At 45.1% G+C, this 24,167-nt stretch overlaps 1 protein-coding gene across 12 annotated transcripts in view; it reads right to left on the bottom strand.

Moving 5' to 3' along the window:
• The window catches only part of DAB1 (DAB adaptor protein 1), a 1,100,137-nt gene that overhangs the window by 11,790 nt on the left and 1,064,180 nt on the right, over positions 1 to 24,167 (bottom strand). For 6 of the 12 annotated variants that reach the window (XM_074334774.1, XM_074334767.1, XM_074334768.1 and 3 more), the window contains 7 exons: positions 20,544 to 20,594; positions 20,399 to 20,446; positions 15,742 to 15,804; positions 13,250 to 13,358; positions 4,676 to 5,224; positions 969 to 1,096; positions 512 to 622 (listed from right to left, as the gene is read on the bottom strand). In XM_074334774.1, coding sequence (XP_074190875.1) covers positions 527 to 622; positions 969 to 1,096; positions 4,676 to 5,224; positions 13,250 to 13,358; positions 15,742 to 15,804; positions 20,399 to 20,446; positions 20,544 to 20,594 — 1,044 coding nt within the window. In that variant the 3' untranslated portion in view covers positions 512 to 526. The remainder of the gene's footprint in view (positions 1 to 511; positions 623 to 968; positions 1,097 to 4,675; positions 5,225 to 13,249; positions 13,359 to 15,741; positions 15,805 to 20,398; positions 20,447 to 20,543; positions 20,595 to 24,167) is intronic. The other 6 variants (XM_019742545.2, XM_074334776.1, XM_074334773.1 and 3 more) reach the window with 3 other exon arrangements.

Consider the following 24,167-nt stretch of genomic DNA (forward strand, 5'->3'; position numbering starts at 1 on the left):
GGCTTCTCAGTGTGTTTGGTTGGTGACCTCTTCAGATCTGTGGAGTGTAGGCAAGTGCAGTGACACTTTGCTTAAAAGATGAAAACCTCTGGACCATGTCGCACTGAAAATTGATCAGGGAGGGCAAAATTTGTCCATCTAGGAACTGATGCTTTCAGAAACTGAATCCACGTTAAGTAGTAGTGACCATGCCTCGTTCTATCATCACCACTCACTCAGAACATGTGATTAATAAAATAATATGGCCATTCCCCATTCCCCACCCTTACCAGTATATGTCAAAGGTCATGCATCCATGAAGAAAAATAGGTGACAGACAGACACCAGGCAAGGAGAGATGATGCAAACATCAGAGATACACTCAGGCAAAGACAGTTGATGCAAACACTAGAGATAGTCTCGGGTAAGGAGAGGGGTACAAACATCAGGGATGTAACTTCAGAAGTGAAGAACAAGCAAAAGGGAAAGCAGACGACTTAAGGATGAAGGAGATAAAAGGACAGATACCTACCCAGACCTGCGCTATCTAGCTACCGGCCTGTGGATTTATATTATCAGCACTGGGCTCCCCACTGGGCTCCCCAAATTGATCACTGTTGGATGAGGCCTGTGACCCATCAGGCTAGAATACAAGAAGAGAACACTTTTTTTTTTCCAACAATTGAAAACACAAGACAGCTGGGCATGCTTCCACGCACACATAAAATCAGTTATTTTAAGGCAGCAACTTCAGTTAGAGGATGCCAGGCCCACAAATGCAAGAACTTGTAGGAACCATGTAATGAAAGGACATTATTTCAGCTGCTCATTTGAACATAAAAGAAAGCCCCTTACTAACCCATTTAGAACTTAAGCATTGGAGCCAGCGCTCTTTTCTACTGTAGGATTCCTCATGCATTATCCATATAGATATAGAAGTTTTGATTTTAAAGAAAAACAAAAACAGAAAGAACACACTGGTCACTTACAGCTTCTTGGTCTTCGCTTTTGCTGGGACTTTCAAAGCCCTCTTCGAAGATGTCATCTGGGGTAGGGTCACTGGCATGGGATGCAGATGATTTGGATGGAGAGCTCTGTCTCGGGGCTGGAGTTGGAGCTGCAGAGACCATGCAAAGAGAGAGAAAATCCTAAGTGTCTGGCTGCAACCACGTGTATCCCACAGAAACCTCGGGGACCTGGTTATGTGTAAGTCAAATCACAGGATTCCTTCCTATCACAGGTCAAGCCAGTTGAACCGTTTAATACTCTGGACATACTTATCTTGTCCTCTCATATACATGATGATCAGGAAGGAGCAGGCGGATGGGACAGGCAGTGGCTCTGAAGGGATGGTCCCTGGGTCATCAGCCACATCTCGGCCCTTGTTAGAAATGCAAATTCTTGGACCCCATCCCAGACCCATCGAATCAGAGACTGCACACTCAAGTTAAGAACCACTGGACTATAGTGTGTGTTCTTCTCTCTTTCTTAACATCATACAATTAATTCAAGAAGAACAAGCAGATGAGAGGACAATGATATACACTGAGGGCCTTCTACGTGTCATATACTGTCGGAAATTTTACAGAGACTATTTCTAACCCTCACAAAACCTTAGGGGTAGGATCATTCCAAGTTTTCAGATAAGGCAAAGGAAGACTGCTGAAGCATTCCTGGCCACACAGATGAAAACCGGTAGAACCAGGTTTCATATCCTGGCACACAGTAGGTATTAGGCAAACACGTACTGAATAACACGTGCCTCAGGGATCTGGGAAAAGGGATGGAGCTGACGGCAACTTCACAGCTGGTGCTCCATTCCTCATTCTACAAGGATGTGCATTTTCTGTCCTGGCCTCCCCCGCTTTCCTGGTCTCATTTGTTCCAGAGGTTTATAACAAACATGCCATTTGAAATTACTCTTCCTTTACAAATTTCTTATTTGGCGTTGAAAATACTGGTCACTGGCTCAGACCCAAGTAAGGGAGTGCCGTGGCTTGAGTTAGTAGCTGCACTGCAAATGCCATTGATAAGGCCTCCCTCTCATAACTTCTTATAAGAATTTACAAAATCTGGCTGCTAATCAGACAGTGAGTGAATATAAAACTGGGTGACTTCCTTTGGCCTTGATGAACCGACCAGCATACTTAGAACAACAATACTGCTTATGGTGTGCCAGCAAGATAGACACCGCACTAGGGCACTTGGCAATTATTATGCTCTCTAATATAGACAGGTTAGATGCTATTGTGCCTACTGGCTTTGTTTTTTATTTTCCTGATGAAGATACTGCAGCTCAGAGAGGGGAAGTGACTTTCTCGGGGCTAACACAGCTGTAAAATAGGAGCCGTGGGATTTAACACAGGCCTGTCTGACACTGTCCGGTAACTGTGCTGTTTTTCTATTTCTGTTTGAGGTTTGCTTTTAGTCCAACTGAACCTCCACTCAACCCATTCTAAAGGTGATGCTGATGGATAACAGGATAGAAATGTTGGTTTCACTCATGTTCTTTAACAGAAAACATTAAGGTTTCCTCTAAGTTAGAAGGAACTCTGCTTTGTTTCAGGAGATGATTATGGAACAAACTAGTTACAGTGGGTTTAAGTGAGATAAGCTATAGGAAAACACCCGGATAAGTGGTCGGCATTTAGTAATTGTTAGTGTAATTCGATTCTGAATTGTGTCTGATGTGGTTTATTGCTCATGAAAGGCTGAGAACCCCGGCTGAGCTGCTCATTCTGAGAGGTATACTGCTCACACAGAATGAAATCAATGGGAAGCATAACTAGGGGTTTATTGACGTGGGCGTCTTAACCTTTAGAAGGTTTTATAGCATACCTCTACAATCTAAAATAGTGGTTTGCAGTCTGGGGCAATTCCACTCCCAGGGGACACTTAGCAACGTCTAGTCACTTTTGATCGTCACGACTAGGGAGCAGATGTCTGCTACTGGCGTCCAGTGGGTAGAGGCCAGGGCTGCTGCTAAACATCCTACTATGCGCAGGACAGCCTCCCACAACAAAGAATTATCTGGCCCAAAATGTCAACAGTGCCAGGTGCAAAACCCTGCTCGGAAACACAACAGTGGCGGAGTAGCCTTTGTTTTGTTTGTCTCATTCTCTACAACCTTTCCCAAATGCCTCCCTCTCCTGTGCTAGATACTGTGCTGCCATTATGTGTAGTGTAGGAATGATTAGGACATATTCCCTGTCCTCGAAGAACTTCAACTCCCCTCTTTTATTTGTAGTTGGCACACTGCAAGAGAGATACATGTTTTCAAAAGATGCTCGCTATTTATGTATGACTGTCCTTTACTGAGCGTTGCACTTTCTAGTCATTATTCTTCACTGGAAACCTGTGAGTTACAGTTCATAAGGTGCCCCCACTATGTAGGTCATCTGGCTCGAGGGGAAGTAGGTTGTTTGTACACATAGAAGGTGTTAGTTTTCAGAACAGCATTCCGAATCTAGCTGAAACGACCCTCTCTAATTATGAAACATGATATATATTTTTTTTTTTTTGACAATTCACGGTATTGGCCAAGCAGTGATCCATATCATCTGTGACAGTAATAAAAACGCCAAACTCATTGTTCCATAAGCCTTTTCTTTCCCCTTATCAACTGTCAAGGCACAGGCTGAATCATCAGACACCTTCCGCAAATGGTGTGGACTAAGCATAAAGCACAGGTGTGCCCCAGGGTATCTGGATTCTGGCTGCACGGTTCTGGTTTTTCTGGATGCTTTCAGGGGAAAAGTGAGCTGGGTTAGAATCACTGAATGCCGGGACTGAAAGGAGGCAAAATGCTCATTCCGTATTTTACGCATGACACAGCTGAGGTTAAGAGAAGCCACACGCTAGCCAAAAGACACAGCCTGTGGTGGCAGAGCCAAGGTTAGAACCCTGGATCAGGACTCTGCACGAAATCACTCAGCATGCAATGATAATGGTGATAAAACGACTTCAAACTCTGTGAGGTAGGTAATGTTTCAGTACACGTACCACTGAATCCTTTTAATAACCCTTGCCTAAGACAGAGGAGGAAATTGAGGCACATAGAAATGACTTGTGTAGGCACAAAACGAGTAAGTAGTGAAGCTGCTGCCCAGGGCTTCCTGCGACGTCATTAGGTTTTCTCTTTGACTACCCTAAGTTTTGAGTCAAAATCTAGCTTTGGTTATACCAGCTGTAGGAGGCCTTCTGGTTGTTCTATCTCTGCTCTAAGTTTCCCCCTGATCTTAATTTCCTATTCTAAATTTTTATCCTTGTTCCTAAAAATTCACACACATCATTCATTTTTATTTCATTTTTTATCTTTGTGTCCTAGCTGGGATATGCATACATGAATGAATGAGCAAATGAACGGAAACCCAAGAGGCCAAGTGACATGGTAGAAAAATAACAGGCTTGTATTTACTTCTACCACTTTGTCTATTCTCTTTGTCTTTGAACCTTTCATTATCTGTCAAATAAGTCTAACAAAACTTGTCATTAGCATTGTTTTGAGTACAAAAATAATATAGATATTACAGTATGTGGAGGAGGGGTGTCTGTTATAATTGGTACCTAATAATTGGTAGCTATTATTCGTAGCAGCAATAATATAAACAAAGAATCCTGTTCAATGTGACTGAGATGAGCTCTTGGACCCTAGAAACAAGACATCCCTCTCATCGGGTTTATGACGGGTACTCACGTGAGTTGGTTGATGGTGTGGTAGAAGTCACAGGGGTCAAGTTCAACTGGGAGATGTCAAAGTCATCACAGTCATCTGTATCCTGTGCCACCCCGACTTTGTTGAAGTAACTGGAGAAGGCCTCTGAGGTACAGGTGAGGGAGGGTTGGTCGGGTTTGCGGGACGGCACAGGTGGAGGCTGGGCCATCTGGAAATCCTTAAACATTTCTTTCCCCATTTTCTGCCTGGGCTTGTCGGTCTGTGGACTTGACCTGGCGGAGTCACCCGTGGCTGGGACGGTTGCAAGGGGGGTAAGGGGACCTTGGAACATGGCGGCTGGCAAAGGCATAACAGTTTGTGTGGGCATGAAGGCGGCAGGCGGGAACTGCCCCGCCACAGCTGGCCAGGGCTGCTGAGTGGCAGGGAAGAGACCCGGCTGGCCCCATGCGATGGGCTGAGCCCCCGGCATCACCTGAGCGACTGGTGGCTGAGCACCCATGGCAATCTGCTGTTGGACAAGGGGCTGCTGGCCCCAGAAGGATGGGAGGACGGCGCCCATTGCAACATAACCTGGAAGAGTGAAAAAGAAGAGTCAGGCACCCCGGGAGACAATAATTCCTGGAGTCAAGCGATTGGCAAAGAGGTAATGAGAAACTACGAAGTGTCAGGTTGTGTGCTAGGGACTGGGGATACAAAGATGAGCAAACCCGGAGCCCCTCTTTCCATGGAGCCTGGCTTCCAGAGCAGGGGTCATGGGAACCTCTCGAAGAAGATGCCTCACAAGGGGCAACTAGAATGCAGCGAGGGAGCAAGCTGGTCGGGACACAAAAGCAAACGTCCCCCAGTATCCCAGCGAGAGGTCTTCCTGCAGGCCAGTCTCGCTGGCGGCCGGGCAAGACACAGAAAGTAGGATCCACATGATCCACAATCCGCCGTCCGCTTCCTTGCCAACCAACCAACTCCACTTGCTAACTGCAATCTGCGCTTGCTAGCTCAGCCACGGCAGTTATATCAGCGGCCAATGGCTAATTGGTTACATCTGATGGCCATCTACTACCCGAGCCAGCACCTTTCTATGTGAAGTCGAGAGCCTAGAAACTGCTCTCTGGGGCTCTGTCCCCACAGTCAGGCTCTTGTTGGAGAGCCGGTTAGAACATCTTTCTCTTCAGCATCGAAGCTATGTGCAAAGTGAACAAAAACCGGCATGTTGGCCTTTTAGAGGTCAAGGTTAAAATTCAGACTGCCGATTCTTATCTGTGGCATTTGGGGAGAGCGCAGGCAGCTCTCTAAAGCTCTATCTCCTACTCTATAAAACACTTTTAGCCTGGTTGGGATGGTTTAACAATTAACTGAGATTCTGGATTTCAGGTGTGGAGCGTTGCAGCTGCCACAGACTGAGCCGTCAGTAAGTGTCAGCAATTAGTACAATTTGAATCAGGGCCTATACACATGCACTGAATACCTTCCTTGAGCTATAACAGACTTGCAATAAATGGTAGCGATAGGTGTTACTATACATGGTTTCTGAATTAGGATGCCAATTTTAGAGATGGTAAAAACAGATCACTGTCCTACTCAGGAACACTTGGAATAGCAGTACAGACTGGCACCACAAACGTACAGGGGGTGCGTTCACATATGTTACCGACTATTTGCTGTGTTATTTCCTTCAGGTGAGATACAGTCATTTTAAAAGAAGCGCAAGTGACCTTGCTTTACAGTAACAATAGTAACTGTAGCAATAAGAACAATAATTTCCATTTATTAAATGATGACAATGTGCTAGGTGTCGTATTAGCTGCTCCATGTTCCCAAAAGCCTTGCAGGGCAGGGATTATTATCTCCATTTTAGGGATGCGGAAATTGGTGCTCAGAGAGGAAAAGCACCTCGTTCAGAGCCACACAGCTGGCATGAGGTGGGACCAGGATCTCAGCGGAGGTCACCCGCCCCCAAAGCCTGTGTGCTTTTCTCTGCACCACACTGCCTCCCCCAGATGGCCAAGACCCATTTCTGATCAGAGAACCCAATGGCCACATGCACAGACGGTCGAGCCTGGCACTCAGATGACCAGGACAGGCAGTACAGAGGGTGGACGAGCTAGCTTCGCCTGCCCTCTCAACACACATGATTTCATGGCTGCCAGGAGGAATTTGCAGGTACAAAGCAGCGAGACCAGGAGAAAGGGAGGGGTGGGTGAAGGGTACCCTGCAACTTCCAAAGGGAAGACAGGTGGGCACCATGGTACTGGTCATGCCACGTCAGTGACTCCAGTGAACCCAGAGAAATCATGTGCAGGTGCCCCAGCCTCAGATCTACCTGACCTTCAACGAACCGATGAGGGATGGAGCCAACATTGAATGCAGGCCATTTCCTTGCAAGGTAAGAAGAGGCTCCGCGTGGCTAAGACAGGACGCAGAGACAGATTAATCTTGATGTTTAACTGAGCCGTGTTGCATGATTTTATGGAATGAGGCAGGGCTGTCAATAACAAAACAGGCAGTATCCTTATGAGATCACGTTAGCCCTAATGCACTGAAATAAGAGGGTGCAAGAGGCATTTGTGCTGACATTGAAACGCCTGTAGCCTTGCCCATCATAGTAATGCAGTGACTGGAACTTAGCAACAGACTAAGAATTTTGCAACTTTGTTTTCATCTTCTGATTTACTTGAATGAGCTCAAGGGTTCTCAATGAGAGTGCTACCTCCCCGTAACGGATGATTAGGATGATTAGGACATGCGTGGGGTGTGTTGTTTGGCTGTCCTGATAACTTGGGGATGGGTACTTTGCCATTGAAGGGGCCAAGAGCATTGATACAAGACATCCTGTGATGTGTGAGGCCAACGTGCATTAACAAAACACTATCCTACTTTCTGTTTATGATGATTTGAGTATAGACTGAACTGTGAATTACTGTGTTTCCCCGAAAATAAGACTGGGTCTTATATTAAGTTTTGCTGCAAAAGATGCATTAGGGCTTATGTTCAGGGGACGTCATCCTGAAAAATCACGCTAGGGTTCATTTTCTGGTTAGGTCTTACTTTCGGGGAAACATGGTACATAGAATATTCAAAGTTTATTTGCACAGTTTTAATGTACTTAATTTTCCAGGAATGTAACACTGAGGGAAGACTGTTACTTTGTTTTGTTTGGAACACTGTCAATAGTTTTTCATGAATTTGGAAAATCGTGGGCCCTAACAGACACTTCTTGTGCTGTATGAGCCAACCTGACACTCCTGTATAGTCTGTACCTGTGGTGATTAAATGTCTAAGTATACACACCTGACTACTACTTAGTATGTCTTCTAGTGTGGTTGTACCTGGGTATTTCCTTATTGAAATACATATGTTTTCATTATAAGTTAGCCTTCTTTTATTTCTTCCTTGTATTACTATTTGGGCATCCTATTGACTTTTGAGAAACTGTACAGATGGGTCATATCATCGATGAATTTCATTTCATAATATTACAGATAATTGTTATAAGAAGGAAACGGTGACTCTGACAGTGTGGAGACCTGCCTGTGGGTCTTGCAACCACCTCAACGCTGATGTCCATCTTGCTGAATAGATGGAAGGCTTCCGCCTCCCCCAGCCTATTTTTGGCTTTGCTTTCATTCCACCCTCCTCTGTGCCACCAGAGGACTGTTCTAAAATGCAAACGTAGTGCTTTATTGTCCCGAGTATCAGGTCCAGATGCCTGAGCTTGGCTTAGGAGCCTTTGGGGGTCAGCCCCCTCTCCACCTCTGCCTCCCCATTTTTAGTTCGAATTCCTTCTAGCACCCTTTCCGGTAGCAGCTGCAAACTGCACGCAAACCTGTTCTCTTGTCTCTGCTGTCCCATCTGCCTGGGATGCCAACCCCTATTTATTGCTACACGTGGCTACCGCTTATTTGCTCTTTGAGACTCAGCTCAGCATCACTGCTAGACTCAGTTGGTTCTCCTTTGCTGGGCTTCCACAGTCCTCTGTTCATCTCTCTCATGGCACTTGTCTTACTGCCTTGTAATTGCCTGGTTATTCTGTCTTCGCTTAGTAGACTACAAACCACCTGCTAGCAGGAGCCCTTTATTTTATCGCTCTCCCCAGTCGGTGTCTAGCATAGTTCTGGGCACAAATCAGCTGCTCCATAAATGATTTAGATTGGAGAAAGGCTCTATATACAGGTGAATGAGTGATAGAATAAATGTCTTCCCTGCATTTTTCCAAGCGTACAATTAAATTCAAAAATGCATAAGTGCTGTGATCTCTGATGATTCTACTGTTTGGTAGCATGTAGCAGGGTTTTTTTTTTTTTCCCTATCTTTTTTTTCCCCCACAAGGAAAAAACAGATGGGCTGTGCACACTTTTCTAGAGAGAGCTATTAGCATGTCTCTCTGGCCTCATGCCATCTGCTTCAGACCAAAGTACAATATTCAAAAGAAAAACAGGCAGCACAGGGTAATTGGGTATCATGTTTGGGAACTTGCAGGTCTCACTCATTTTTCCTGGGGTGGGGTGGGGGTCCGTGCAGCTTGGGCTTCCCCCAGTTCTGTGAGCTAAGCTTCTCTGGCCACGTGGCATGGGGCATGCCTGATGGGACACCTCAGTGGCAGGGCTGCGCTAGTCTTGGACATGGGAAGCCACTTGGTGGCTGCCACTGCAGCCACATAACAATAACAGCTTAGTAACTGTTTGCTCATTAACATTCAACAGTGGAGAGAGAAGGTGCCAAGGAGCATCTGTTTATGCCAGAGAGTTCAGATCCGTTATAAACTTCCTTGCTGTGAGGTGAAACACCTGCATTACTGCCTTGCAGTTAGATTTTTAAAAAGTGTTGGAAATTGCAACTTATAACCAGATGCTGGTACCTGGGGATACCCTCGTTATTTGAAAAAAGAAAAAAACAAAAGTATCAGACTAAAATGTAAGAAAAACACTGAAAACTAAGGGATTCCCACAACATATAGGGAACTTGCATGGTACCTCTTATCTACATTATTTCATTTGATTGATTGATTGATTGATTGATTGATTGATTGATTCATTCATTCATTCATTCATTCACTCAGAAATATTCCTACTGGATGCCAAGCACTGTTTTAATCTCTGGAGATGGAGATGCAGTGAGGAACAAAACAGTAAAAACAACAACAACAAGAAGCAATCCTTGCCCTAGTGGAGTTTACATTTTTAGAGAAATTGTAGCTTCCTGAGGGGATGGTTTGCCACAGTTACAAACAGCATGGGTAGCAGAGCCAGGGCCTCTGGTGAATAGGGTAGCAAACATTAGGTGAGACCTCACTTATGTAAACACTGCCAGGCATTGTTTTAAATGTTTTACTATATGTATTAACTTGTGTAATCCTAAGAACAGCTCTATGGAGTGGAATTCTGATCCCCATTTTACAGATATGTTTCCTGAGGCTCAGAAGAGATTGAGCTGAGTATTACATAGCTGGTTAGTGGCAGGCTCTAGGTTCATACACAGTACATTCTCCAGCCACCCCTCTCAACCCAGACCAGCTCCACCAGGCACAGTCAAGAGGCCAAAGACCTACTCTTCATTATATGCATTTTTTAAACATCTCAAAAATGTAAAGAAAAATAGTATAGGTACCGTGTTTCCCCGAAAATAACACCGAGCCAGACAATCAGCTCTAATAAGACTTTTGGAGCAAAAATTAATATAAGACCGGGACTTAGGTCTTATATTATATTATATAAGACCTGGTCTTATATTATAGTAAAGTAACACTGGGTCTCATATTAAGTTTTGCTCCAAAAGACACGTTAGAGCTAATTGTCCAGCTAGGTCTTCTTTTTGGGGAAACAGGGTAGGACAGCACATATTTTCTTCTACTTTAGAAATCAGGATAATTGTAATAACAGCATTTTCTACATAAAGCATCTAAAATGTGCTAGCATTTTTCAAGGCACTTAACTGTCTCATTCAATCCTCATGATATTGTTGCAAGGTAAGTATTATTTTCAATTCAGTTATAAAGATGAAGAAACTCTGGCTCTGACAGGTTAAGTAATTTGCCCAGGAGTCTATAGCTTATAAATAAATGGCTGAGCTGCGATTCAAACCTAATCCACTGGACACAATAGCATCCCACAGCCTGTCCATTGTGCTGCATACCCCAGTTCACTTCCTCGTCCCCCATCACTAGGCTCTAGGATTAGGGACCAGTAGATGGAGATTCACTGCTGCAGAGATTTTTAAGGCCAGTTACGGGAGGAAAAGGGCAGGTACTTTAACACCAACTGAAGCCTAGTTTTATTCTTCAGCGTATCTTATGTAGAGTAAGAAAGCAAAAATATGTTAATTAAAATTAATTTTAGATACACATTCTAAAAATTGGAAGCTTGGAGGTAACACACATACATATATACATATATATACACACATATATATACACATTTATATATGTATATATATGTGTGTATATATATATATATATATATATATATATATATATATATATTTTTTTTTTTTTTTTTTAGTAGCTGAAGAAACCAAATCTGGATGTGCAGAAGTGGCTTGTCCATAGTTTGTAGCACAGCTGGTCAACCAGCAAGACTAAACTCCAGGTCTTCAAAGCCCTCACCTGGCACACGCTGCAGAGCAGACCCCGAGCAGTGCCTGGCATGGGCAGGTCCTCAGGTGCTTTTCATCTAAAGGGCTGGAAGACATGGGCAACTGCATCCAGTCCCACCCTCTCACAGAGAAGGGAACAGAGACTCCGAGGGGCCAAGTCCTTCCTCCTCTCCTGGAGTACACGTGACCCTGACACCTTCCTGCATCTCTCCCTTACACTCCCAGTCTGCTCACATCTCAGCTTTGCAGGATCCCCTCCTGACTACAGCCTCCATTTACAGGGGCTCTTCACCTGCTCCAAAGCCCCCCTACCCTACTCTACCTTTTGTTTTTGTCCAGACCACTTACTATTTTCTAACCTATTACATATGTTACATATTTTAATGTTGCTGTCTGTCTCTCAAGTAGAAAGTAGGCTCTCTGCAGGGCGGGGTCTGTTGTATTCACTGACACACCCCAGGTACCTAGAACAGAACCCGGAACAGTGGGCAGGCAGTGATTATCTACGGAATGAACAGGCCTGTAAATTAGTAAGTTTGGTGCCTACAGTCCTCATCACCTCCAGCGTATCTCCATGAGTCACATAATGGGGCAAAGCGTGGGTATTCTGAACACAAGGCTGATGACACAAAAAGGTAGTGCATTCCTGACTGAAAACTGTTACTCTGCTTTAAAATGACACGTGCTATTATACTATTTCCAAGGAAACTTTGATAACTGTTTCAGGTGAGGAAAACCAGTCATCACCACTATCCCATTTTACACGTGGGTGGAACCGATTCAGGTGGGAAGCTTCGCACTTACATAAATGTGTAGGCCACTTGCACATTCTAAATTGTAAGTAGATCCGTGCCCACCAAACTCGGTTGCTTCTCCAAGTTCATAATGGTCCCTGGGCTCACGAGGAGTAAGTGTGAACTATTTCAGGACAGGGAATACATTTTTAATTCACTTTGAAGAACAACAAGGTTTATCTGTGGAGGCAAGAATTTGTTTCTGACACTATGTAATTAAGAGTAATTATTTACAGAAAAAAAATTGCAAGATTTGTATTCTGAAGTATTTAAACTCTATTTGCCATTTATGAAAACAAAGTAGAAAAAGAGAGATGAAGCCACAAACTTCAAATACGTAAAGAAAGTAAACTTCTTCTGGGTTTAACACACAATGTGATATAGAGATGATGTATTACAGGATTGTACACCTGAAACCTATGTAAGTTTATTAACAATTGTCACCCCAATAAACTTTAATTAAAAAAAATAAAAAAGAAAGCAAAGTCCTTCAGGTTCCCACGTATGTAAAAAGCAGAAGTGATACCAGCTTTGGTCATGTCCAAGTAGAAAGGACTGGCTGCATGGAGAGCCTGACCACATGGAAACAAGATGCCAGCGACCCCACCAATTTGTAACTCACCTGAAACACTATATATTTTTACTCTGCTGTGAAAGTAGTATACACGTTTTTAAAAATATTTGGAAAAAAGAACAAATGGTTTCTAAATCACTAAGAGCTCCATCACCCTCCCAATTCACTGTTAGCAGTTTGCTTTGTCCCTTAGGTTTCTTGTATGGGGAATCTCGCCATCCTTGAATCTCCATCAAATGAGACAGATCCCATCTATGAGTCAGATCTCGAGGTGTGTGGAGATCTGACTCACCTCCTTCCCACTGACCAGCTTTTTTCCTTCTGGCTGAAATAGACAGGAAGAAACTGACTTGCATGGCTGTGTGTGCACCAAGCTCTCTAAAGCTATATACCTCAGTAACCCAGAATCTTGAACTTTCCAGGTGAAAGACATCATTGAATGCCAGCAGTACAGCAGACCTTTGTAAATACCAGCCTTCCCGCCTCACCCCTGGCAACTTCTCAGTGTCACCTGAAGAGTCACAAGGAGAGAGTGGTGGTTCCACAGGGGTTGTGGCATAATCTGGCAGCTGGTTCAGTCAATTCTTTCTCTTTCTTGATGGAGGCCGAAGGAGGAAGGGAAGCAGGTGGAAGACGGCTTACCTGAGGGTACAGCAGCAGTGCCGAAAGGTACAGAACCAAACATGTCTGCACTCGCTGGAAGCGTCTGAGATGAAGACGGGATGAAGGCATCACCTGGAGTCGCAGGAGTCTGTCAGAGAGAGAGACAGAGGGTGCGTGAGGGTCCTGGGGGGGGGGGAGCTCGGCAGTCATCAAGCATGCGAGGCGGCAGGTGCAGGAGTGGAGTGTGTGCGTGTGCTGCAGAAACGAGCCGCGGTCCAGACCACTTAGGTGGGGTGCAGACCATGAGCCGGTGACACAGATTAACTGTAAAATGAGCAACATGATACGTACCTCTTGAGCTGTTGGGAGGAGTAAATGAGATCGTGCACGTACAGCGGCTGGCACCATTCTGAGACATATAGTAGGTGCTCAGCAAAGGATGACGTTTGCCAGTATCGTGGCTATTTAGATTGAGTCCCAACCCCGGAGGGGTGTTTTCGGGCCCTTGAATTATTCCATAATATCTGGCTTTCATCCTTTAGACGTGATCAATTCAAAGTGACATACACCCACTCAGGACCTACTGTGTGCCCAGCTCAGGGCTTGTCACTTAATACATGGTCAATTAACAGCTGACTAAATGAATAAATAGTGCTTAGCAACTGGAACAGAGAGCCTGTACCCTGGTGCCTCCCAGAATTTGGCCTGAATCTTCTCTTCACTTGCAAAAATAAGTAAATATTTTCAAGAAGATGATAAAAACAACAACGGACCCCTTTCAGCCCCCCCCAAACAACAACAACAAAAAGAAACCCCCAAAACAACAACGCCTGAGCAGCTGCAAACTCGATAGTGCCTGGCCCAAGCAGGAATTCCAGATTCCAGAAAGGTCTGCGGCATGAACTGTTGGGTAAAGTGAGGGGCACTGAGATAAAAACATTAGTGCGCAGTTTCCTTTTAAAGGGCTACACCCATTTACAGAGGCATTTTGCCTATAGAGTATGTCAATTTGATACCATGATATCCTTATTTTTTTCCCCTCGGGATAGACTGGGGCAAGCAATTAATCCTGAAACCATGGCAATGAGACGAGGTCACTTTTAAACTAGCAGCTTGGGGAAGAACGGCATTGTTCCGAGGATAATACCCATTTGGACTGCACTGGGGTTCAGGGCCAGAAACTCAGCCATGAGATGCTGCACTAGCACTTTTAAACACAGTCAACGTCATTCTCTTTTCCCCTGTGTGACACTGGGTGAGTAACACGCCCTCTCTGGGACTCAGTGTGCTCATCTGTAAAACGAAGGAAATGAGGTTAGAAGATCTCTTTAGGCCTTTCTAGCTCCAGAGTCCTCCGGTTCTGAGATGCCAAGTGCCCAGGACACAGCTGTTCCCCTCAGGGATAAAGGAGAGAATGAGGTTCTCTCGAGCCGTCCAGCGTCCCTGGAGGCAGGAGCTGCGGTCCCCTCCTTCACTGCTGCTCTGGACATCAGGGGTTGGGAGCAGAACAGCTGTGCCTAGATTCCCTGGCGGCAGCTGTGGGCAGCAGAGTCTGTGCCATCTGTCCTTAGTGGCGAGGTTACAGCCTTTCTCTGTGAGACGCATCGCGCCAATGAACCATAGCACCATCCCTCAGTCTGCACAAATGCACGGTGCCCAGAGGAGCTGCCCCCTCCCAGCAGCTTCAGCTGGCACAGCTGTGGCTGGCTGCCCCCTGCCTGCCGCTGGGGAGTGGGTGCAGAGGAGGTAGAGGGGCCATCTCAGCAGGCTCTGCTGTTGCAGTGGCTGCAGGGTGGTCTTTGAATGCATCCAGTTCTCAAAGCACTGGGTTTCTATTTTGCTTCGGTTTTATAATAATTCCTTTTTTCCTTCTTTTCATTTTCAAATGAGGGCTTCCTACAATCTTTGCCTCCTTATAAGCAATGACTGAGATACCCTGGCTGAATGTGGAGCTGGGAATCCAAAGCTTTGTGAGAAGCTCCGCAAAGCTAGCAGGCAGGTGGGAAGGTGGCAGGGGGAGGGAGGAAAAAGAAGAGGCATAGAGGAAAGGAAGAAAGGAGAGAGGGAAGGGCAGAAAGGAGTCGGGGAGAAGGTGCTCCCTTGACTGGCTGACCGCCTGGCAGTGTGGGCAGCTGGCAGCTGCTGTCAAATGCCAAATGTCTGTGGTCCTGTTGCGTTTCTTGCCCACATCCCCAACTAGACCATGCGCTCCTTGCAGGCAGCGACTACATCCCATTCCTGGGTCTGTCCATTGCCCAGCAAAAAGCAAGTACCCAGGTGATCTTATATAACTGCTGATGCACGGTTCCATTTATTTCTCAAAGCAGAAGCAAGTATCATAATTCCTTTTTAAAAAATAGCAGAGATTGAGGTTTAGAATGGCTAGTTAACTTGCCCAAATCACACAGCTTGAAAGAGTCAGTGGAAATCCACCAGAAGGTCTCTTTTCCCCAAATCCCATAGTCTTGCCGCTATGAGACGAAAGAAGGGAAGGAAAGGGAGGCAGGGCTCAGAGGGCAGTGCATACTTACGGGGGGAGAGGTTATATCAGGAGGGGTGGACATGTCCCCAAAAAGTTCTAATTGGGTCACAGCCTGAAAAGACAAGAAGAGAATGACGTAACCACAAGGAACGCTGCTGCTGCTGCTAAGCACTGCTTTAAAAACAGTATGTCGTGAGGAAAAATATTTCTCTTTTGCAACATGTCTACATAAACAAGAAGCCCTTTTGGTCATTACTGCACCTCAGGATCCTAAAAACACCTGGGATGTGGCCAGAATTCATTCTCGTTTCGGCGTGCCTGTTTATCCTTGCTCAGTCGAGGAGATTCGGCCGTGGCCATCTCCCATAAACAATAACACCACTTCACATGGAGTTACCATCACTGCCAGCACTGTCTCTCTTCTTCAGGAGATAAAGGCAAGAAGGCAGCCCTAACATTTGTTTGGTTTTTTTCTCATGAGTGTATCCATGCGTACAAAACGCCTTTCGTGTGCTTCGTAACACACGACTTCATGGCCTCTTCTCAGTAAAGGCTCCCAATGACAATAACCCTGAGAGGCAGGAATCATCATCCCCATTTTGCAGATAGATAAACTGAGCCTCGCAGAGGTGACCTCCAGGTCACCCAGGCCAGGACTTGAATTTTCTGCACATCGACCATGCAGTCAAATGACAGCCGCTGAAGGAGTCTGTCTTTAGAATAAAAAATGTAGTTGGAGGGAAAGAAAACATATCATTTAATACCAGGAAGGGCATCACAACTAGCCCAGTATATACACTATCAATCACTCCTAGGAACTCCATCACTGCAGACACTGTATCTTCTGTATTCCCATCCATCATACAGCAGTGCCTGAGCGGTGCCAGCCACAGCTGTGGAAGAAACCCTTTAAGTTACACTTAGACACTAATCTGCATACACTTCCAGCGTCAGAGACTGCTGGGAGTCTATGGCCAGGATCCAACAGCCTGATTTAAACTATATAATCATATGCTTTGTGCAAACCGGCTCACTGAGGAAAAACCACTTTCTGCTCCTCTTTGGTTTATAAGTAATAGCTTCTAATCGGGGAAACCTAAAAACACCCTTCAATGGAAGGACAGGGAGCGTCTGCCTGCCTACCATGCACTTGAGCTGGGCTCTAACCAGGCGGGACTGGATCTCTATGATTCACAACCAAGTAAAGAATGTTCTCTCCTACTGACAGGTAAGTGAGCCCTGGGGGCTGGGAGAGATCCCACAACGGGGCCGACGTTTGGGTCCTGCCACTTCAATCTCTGCCACTCCTCAGGGCTGCGGTTCCTTCACTGGGACTGCAGACATGGTAATATCTCCTCTGCAGATTAATTGACACTATTAATAGCAGGACTTTCTTTGAAGTTTGGCTACGTCTGGTTTACAAAGTACAAAAGGCTCTTCTGGCTGCAAGAAGCTTAGCCTGGCTAACTCACTTTCAACTCTTCCCTGTAAGCTTTCAGATGGAAAAACGGTGCCTGGCACCAAGTACAGCTCTATTCATATCCATGTCCTTGTCAACCAAGCGATGTTTTTCCTCAACACTGAACACCTGTTAGGTGCTGGGAACATAATCATGAGAAATGCCAGGTTCCAGCCTGCAGGGAGCTTCCAGTCTGGTGGGGACAACCCATAGATAGAGATTATTTCAAGGTCATGTGGCAGGCATGGTGACAGAGGTCTCTCTGGGACACTGGGGAGATCTAGAAGGGACCCAGCCAGATTTTGGCAAAGAAATTTAATAAAGGTTTTCTCAAGGAAAAGGCCCTACTCTGAATCCTGAAGAAGAGGAGAAGTTAGCCAGGCAACCAAGAGGAGAGGCAATCCAGGCAGATGCAAGTACATGACCAAAGGGGACAGGGGCCTGGAACAACCTGAGCAGGTGGGTGTCTCAGGAGTTTGGTGGGACCAGCGTGATGGTGGAGAGGCGGCAGGAGAGGAAGCCGAAGTGGACAGTGGTGACCCTTGGTGCGTTTCACAGTCTTTTCTGCCAACACTTGACTACCTTGATTCTCTCACAGGATAACAGCCCAGAACTATGCGATGGTAATGACGTGGCCGGCATGCAGGGCGCTCCCCCAAATCTGGCTGCTTGTCTTTGGTAAGCCTTCGTTAGCTTGTTATCAATTTTTTACATTATTTCATGAAACTATACAAATCCTTTAGACTCTCTCCCAAATTCATATAAGTAATAATTCTATTTAATTCAAATGAAGCTGGTGGGCTTTCTCGCAAGTGGAACTCAATGCTTTGAAAATGGTCCACAACTATTTTCAGTGGTAGGAAAATATTAAAATGAAGTTAATAATTAAGTCACACAATTTACGATTCAAATGTGTTGAACTCGTGGTACGCTTTTACTAATATCATAAATATAGTTTACTGGCTAATTTTCTCCTTAAGCACGACTTTTAAAATAACCTTCATTCTTGAGATCTAGACTTTCCTTTTTTTGCCAGATGATTTCTCACTCAAGGATTAAATGAGAAAAACATGCAGAGGCACAAAACACAGATTACTAATTCATTCCATTTGATTTGCTGTTTAAATAGAACCTTAAGTTAAATTAAATTTTGCAGAGAAAAGGGATTCTTAGCCCATAAAATTAAAAGTAATTCTAATAACCATATGTAATTGAGAATCTGGAATAATATCTATTTTCACAACTTCCCTTCCCCCCTTAACTTCAGTCCTTTTATTTATAACATAGTAAGCCATGTTCCATCTGATAATATTGTCCTAATTAATCATTTAACAGCCTCAAGAGAATAAAAGTAATCGTTCACATTAGTAAATCACTTTACTGTTTACAATACACTTTGCAATACTTATATCATCATGTTTGACGTGCACTGAGCCCTATGAATTTGGCAGCATGGGTGTCTCACTATCTATGTTTTGCAGATGAGCTGAGACCAAGAGGCTAAGTGACTTGCCTCTGACCAGTCAGCTAAAAGAAGCTGGATGTGACCTTCGGACCAAGCAGTATCTCGTTTATCTATCACTTTGCAGAGCCCTTGTTAGCCTTCCGACATGGTGCAAGTCCAGCTCCGGAATGTTTTCTAAGCAGAAACCAGCATTGCTAAAAGGTCTGGCATGACGCTCATCCATCTGTAGAAATCACCTGGAAGGCCGTTGGCTCGAGATGACTACGTGCCTTTCCTTCCATTACTGGTACTGCAGATGTCTTTAGGTAAAGACAGAGGTGGCCGTTGAGAGCAGATTCCGCTCCTAACTTAGGCTTCGGGCATTTTCCAGGGTAAGCAGAGTCACACTGGAAGCGGCCAAGGCCAGTGAAGGGGATGTGACAAGTAGCTTGTCTGTGGAAGGAGAAGCCCCTGAGTATCTCCATCAGGCCTCCTCCTTCCCCAGCCATTCTTGGATACAAACAAGTGACGTTTTCACAAGAATATCTGACGTGCTATACAACTGCTATTTCCAGGTCCCCGGATCCTATGTTCAACTAGACGACTGCAACTAGACTCCTAGGCCCCTCCCATAGAGAAATTCTGAAGGCGCCATGGGTGAAGGCTGAGATGTCCTTCAAAACACATTCTCACAGACCCACTCCCTATGTTTTGATATCGGGAGCTCCTTTATTTAGGAAAAGTATGGAGCCCCTACTGTACATCAGCTCCTGTGCAAAGGGATACAGGGGCGAGTAAGGCACATTCCTGCTTCTGCTCTCAAGAGCTGGTGATTTGATGGAAAGACAGGCCTATAGACACAATCAGGGCAGTGTCATGGAGCAGAGAAGCACCAGGGGTTGTAAAGGACGCACCATCTCAGGGCTCAGGGCCTTTGCACACGCGCTGCCTCCTACTTAAAACACTCATTCCTTTCCCCAGTGCCTTTACCACTCATCCTTCAGGACAAAAATTAGAGGACTATTCCCCACCACCCCAGGAAAGTGTTTCCTACCTCAGTTTGTTCTCCATCCCACTGCCCAGAACAGCTTATGAGACACTCTTATTTCAGTGGCTCTCAACTTTGGCGACCCATTGAAATAACTGGGGTGGGGGAAATATTGATGCCTGGTTCACACCCTAGAGATTCCAAATTCATTGGTTTGAACGCTAATCTGTATGAATATTGGTTATAAACCAGTGCATCTGTTCTAGGGCATCCCGATTAAAGTGCAGTCTGGCCTGTCTTTGGTTCCAGTGGTGCACCTGGCACATCCTGCTCCTGTGTCTGAATACCCACTATACTGTGTTGCACTAAACTACGCTTCCCCAGGCTGCAGGACCTTATCCTCCACTCCTACTATATCCCTCCCTACCCTACCTTATCCTAGCAATGCTATGCAATGCTGTACTGTGTCATAATAGGAACTTCCTGAGGACAGACCGGGTCTTCCTCCACATGACATCTCCAGCATTTATCACAATGCCAGGGACATGCCAGGAGCTTGAAAAATATTTGTTGAATGAAACGAGAGTGCCCCTTTCTCTCTCTCTCTCTCTCTCTCTCTTTCACACACACACACACACACACACACACACACACACACTATGTGACCGTATCACAGGCCCGCCAATAGTCTTCCTATTAGAGCAGAGCAGAGCAGAGCAGGGCGCCTGCCATTCACGCAGGCTGGGTGAGGACAACATGGAAAGCATGAGCATGACGGGAACAGCCCTCACTTAACAAGAGCCTGGAGGCCTTACCTGTGTTGCCTCAAAAATCTCATCGAAGTCCATCGGCAGGTTTCTGTTCTGTAACCACAAGGCACGACTCATGAGCATGGATGGCATGAATGATGGGATGACAATGACACGAAACAGTTCCCCAGAAGGGCCCTCTCATTCTTACCGGGGTGGCTGCGGCAAACCGTTCTTCAAAATGCTCAATCACATGGCCATTCTGCAAGTGCAAAGGATGATGAATGAGGATGAAGGGAATGACGCACACATGACATGGATGCATGAGTGTAATGATGATGGATCTGTATAGGACGTACACTCTCCCAGTCTGTCGGCAGGAGCGGTGGCCCAAGTACTGTGAACACCCTGGGATATGTTTCTAGGGCACGCAGATCCCCAAACATGGGCCTCGTTAGGAAACACAGCAATGGTACGTGTGTAAGTAAGTTCCTCTTCCTGAAATTACAGACTTTACCTGGCTAGTCTTGACAGTGGCAACAGATAAGAGCATAATGTTTGTCCTTGAGATTTTTGTTTTAAAAGAAAAATAAACGTGATGTGCTTTAGCCAAACTAAACTCTTTAGAGTAGCCCGTGAACAGCTCGTTTTGTAAGTGCCTTTGCACATGCTGCCCCCTCTGCTTGAAATGCTCTTCTCCTCATCCCTGCAAGCTCAAAGCTCATCCAATTCCTCCACCCCAGAGGAAAGGCCACCTCTTCCATGAAGCTTCCCGGGATTGTGTGAGCTGCAAATCCTCCTCTGAGAATAAGAGCACATCATCTGTGCTGGCTGCACGGTGAGCTTCCGAAAGCAGGGACCACACTGTACTCACTCCCAAATCCCCAGCAGCTCACAGGGGATCTGGCACACAGCTGTGCTCAAAAACATATGAATGCATGCATGTTTTAAACGCAGCTGGCAGTTGACCGAATCTAATTGTTTTAATGTTTTATTTTGTTGTTTATAACGTTGAGAGTTTGGCTAAACGACTCTGTAATATTGCTGCCTCAGCATCCATTTCGTGTGCCCAAGTGGCCTGCACAAAATGACACGAGCCCCTCCAGTGAGGCATGTCCTAGCTAACAGCCTGCAGAGAAACAAATAAACACCAGTTCCTGATATGGCTCCTGTGATAAGCAGTCTCCCTCGCCTCCCATGGCCTTCCCCTTATGCACCCCTTAGATAATCTTACCCAAACCCTGATCTCTTTGATTTGAATTTGCCCAACCCAGCCTTAGCCCAGGAACCCTAGGCATTGCCCCCATGGGCCCTAATAGAGGCATGTCCCTACGTCCAGCTGCTCTCTCTCTGGCCTTGACCCCTCCACGTGGCCCCTCCTCCAGGACCTGGGAGGAATAAACTTCTGTATTTCAATCCCCTTGCAGTCTTCTGTGGAACTGTGGCCCACCATCTGACACCCCAGGGCTCTATTTGATAAATGTTAACTTAAAAGTCACAACAATATTTATTATAGATAACATACAATATATGATATCTATTATATGTAGATTGAATGACCATGTCTTGGTCCATACTACAAGCTAATTATTCTCTGGATGATTTCTAGAAAGTATAACATTAATATGAATCTGATACTATTGACATTAAAATAGAGTTACCATGCACGAGCAGAAATAATTGTCTCATTTCCTAATTTTGAGGAGAGTTTCCTGTTGGCAACGTAGGAGTGGAGAAACCATCACCTAAGAGTCTCATGATACACATTTGTCAGAAATCACTTTCACTCTGTCTGTTGCACATGTGACTTTACGTCGCTCAGCTCCAGTTATGAGGCTGCAGAGCAGAGCCAGTGTGCTTGTGCCCACCACGGCAGGGCCTTCGGGCCAACCACCAGCGAATTCTGTCATCAACCACCTGCTTCCACCGGGCTCTGGTTCCCCCAGAGTCAACTGTGGCTAAGAGGAGAGCATGAACAAGCACATCAGATAACCACATAAATGATCATTATTATTTGGCCAGAGGTGCGGAGAGGTGGCGAGACAATATTAGTCTAAGTGATCCTATAATCTACCGAGTGGCCTAAAAGGTTAAGGTTATGTCGCTACATCCTTTATAAATACTCACACTTCCAGGGATTTATGGCACAGTCCCTACCAACTAGCTCTGGGTCATAACTTTTAATAAAAACATTTTTTAGTGTCCAAAATCTCATTACATCTGTCCAATATAAAAAAGCAAATGGCTTCAGAGCATGATGGATGAATTAAATAAATTTGAAAAACAGCCTGTGGTAGAGTCTCATAAAAACCCCCACCACATAATGAAAATGTGTGAGGATAACCAGCGTTGGCACGAGCCCATCACTTTCTTGATGACAGAAGAGGTGGCCTTTGGTGAGGTGTGGATGTGGGGTGTGATGAGGTGATTTCCGTAAATTCAGATGGAGTTTGGTCTGGGTGTGCGAGCAAATTCATCTCTTTGGAGTCACACACGTACAAATTGAATCATGGCTGGGCCCCTGGACAAGCCAATTAACCTCTGTTTTCTCATCTTTAACGTGGAGAAGATAATGATGACAACATCTCAGGTTCACTGAGAAGATTAACTGAGATGTGGGTGCAAACTATTAGTTGCTGTTTAGCACATAGTAGGTGCTCAATAAATAGTAGTTATTATCAGTATCTTTTCATCCTATTTCTTTTGGCTCATTTTTCAATGCACAGGCACATATTTTTTAATGTTAGGAAACTATTATTATGTGATACTTGGGAAAAGAAAGAGGAAGAAGAAACAAAAATCTTGCCAGAGCCCCTCTTTAGAAAGCTCCCCTGCTGGAGAACACAGATAAGACCCTCTATACAAGGTTGCCCAACACTTACCAGCCTTAGTCCTGAACCCTTTCACCCATTCTTGACCCAATCTTTTCCCTCTAATTTCAGTGCTGGCTACAGCCTTCCCTAATCATCTTTTTCCCGCCATACATTTTGTCCCTGGCATTTGTGGTTATCTGCCTGTTTTGACCCTGCCTCAGTCATTTCTCAGTGCTCTTTCCTCTTGTCTGAGGCAGGCTTTGTAACACCCAGTGCACCTCATCCAGCTAGTGGGGAAGTTCTTCCCACTTTACTTGGACCCCATTCTCTAATCTCCCCACATCCCCAACTTTTGCTTCTACAGTAACTACTAGAGTTTTAGTTCATTTATCCTCAAGCATTTTTTTTCTTTTTTCTATACTTACTGTGATAGCATGCATGCAGCTTTTGTTCTCTGCTTTTAAACACTCAACAAGACATCAAGTTGTACCCACAACTTAAACTTCCAGTGAGGATTGAAAGGAAAAGATTCTTCTGTTTTGTTTCAACACAGTTCTATCCTGAATGTTCATTAAGACATTCGAATAAAGCTTCCCCGGGGAGATTACTGTCCCATAACTGAGTAAGGTAACTATTAAGACCAAACTCATGTGACTCTTGCAGCAAAAGTGACAGTGGATTAGATGGGACTTGGGGTGAACATGTCAAAAAGGGGGAAAACTTACTTATTGGCCGGCAAATCAGAAATCTGCAGTGGTTCTCACCCCTGGCTGTACAGTGTAATCCTTTAGGGGAGCTTTTACATAAAGCTACTGGTGCCTGAGACCCGCCATCCGAGATCTGGATTCTCTTGGTCTGGGTGAGGCCCTAGCGTCAGTAAGTTTTAAAAGCTCCCCAGGTGATTGTAACGTGCAGCCATATTTGCTAATCGCTGTATTGAGGAATTAACTCTCAGCAGAACAGTGAAAGTCCTACTGGGAAAACTGAAGGCATCTTGATTGATTATGTAATTGATTAATTAA

Source organism: Rhinolophus sinicus, linkage group LG06 (assembly GCF_036562045.2).
Source record: "Rhinolophus sinicus isolate RSC01 linkage group LG06, ASM3656204v1, whole genome shotgun sequence".
NCBI lineage: Eukaryota > Metazoa > Chordata > Mammalia > Chiroptera > Rhinolophidae > Rhinolophus > Rhinolophus sinicus.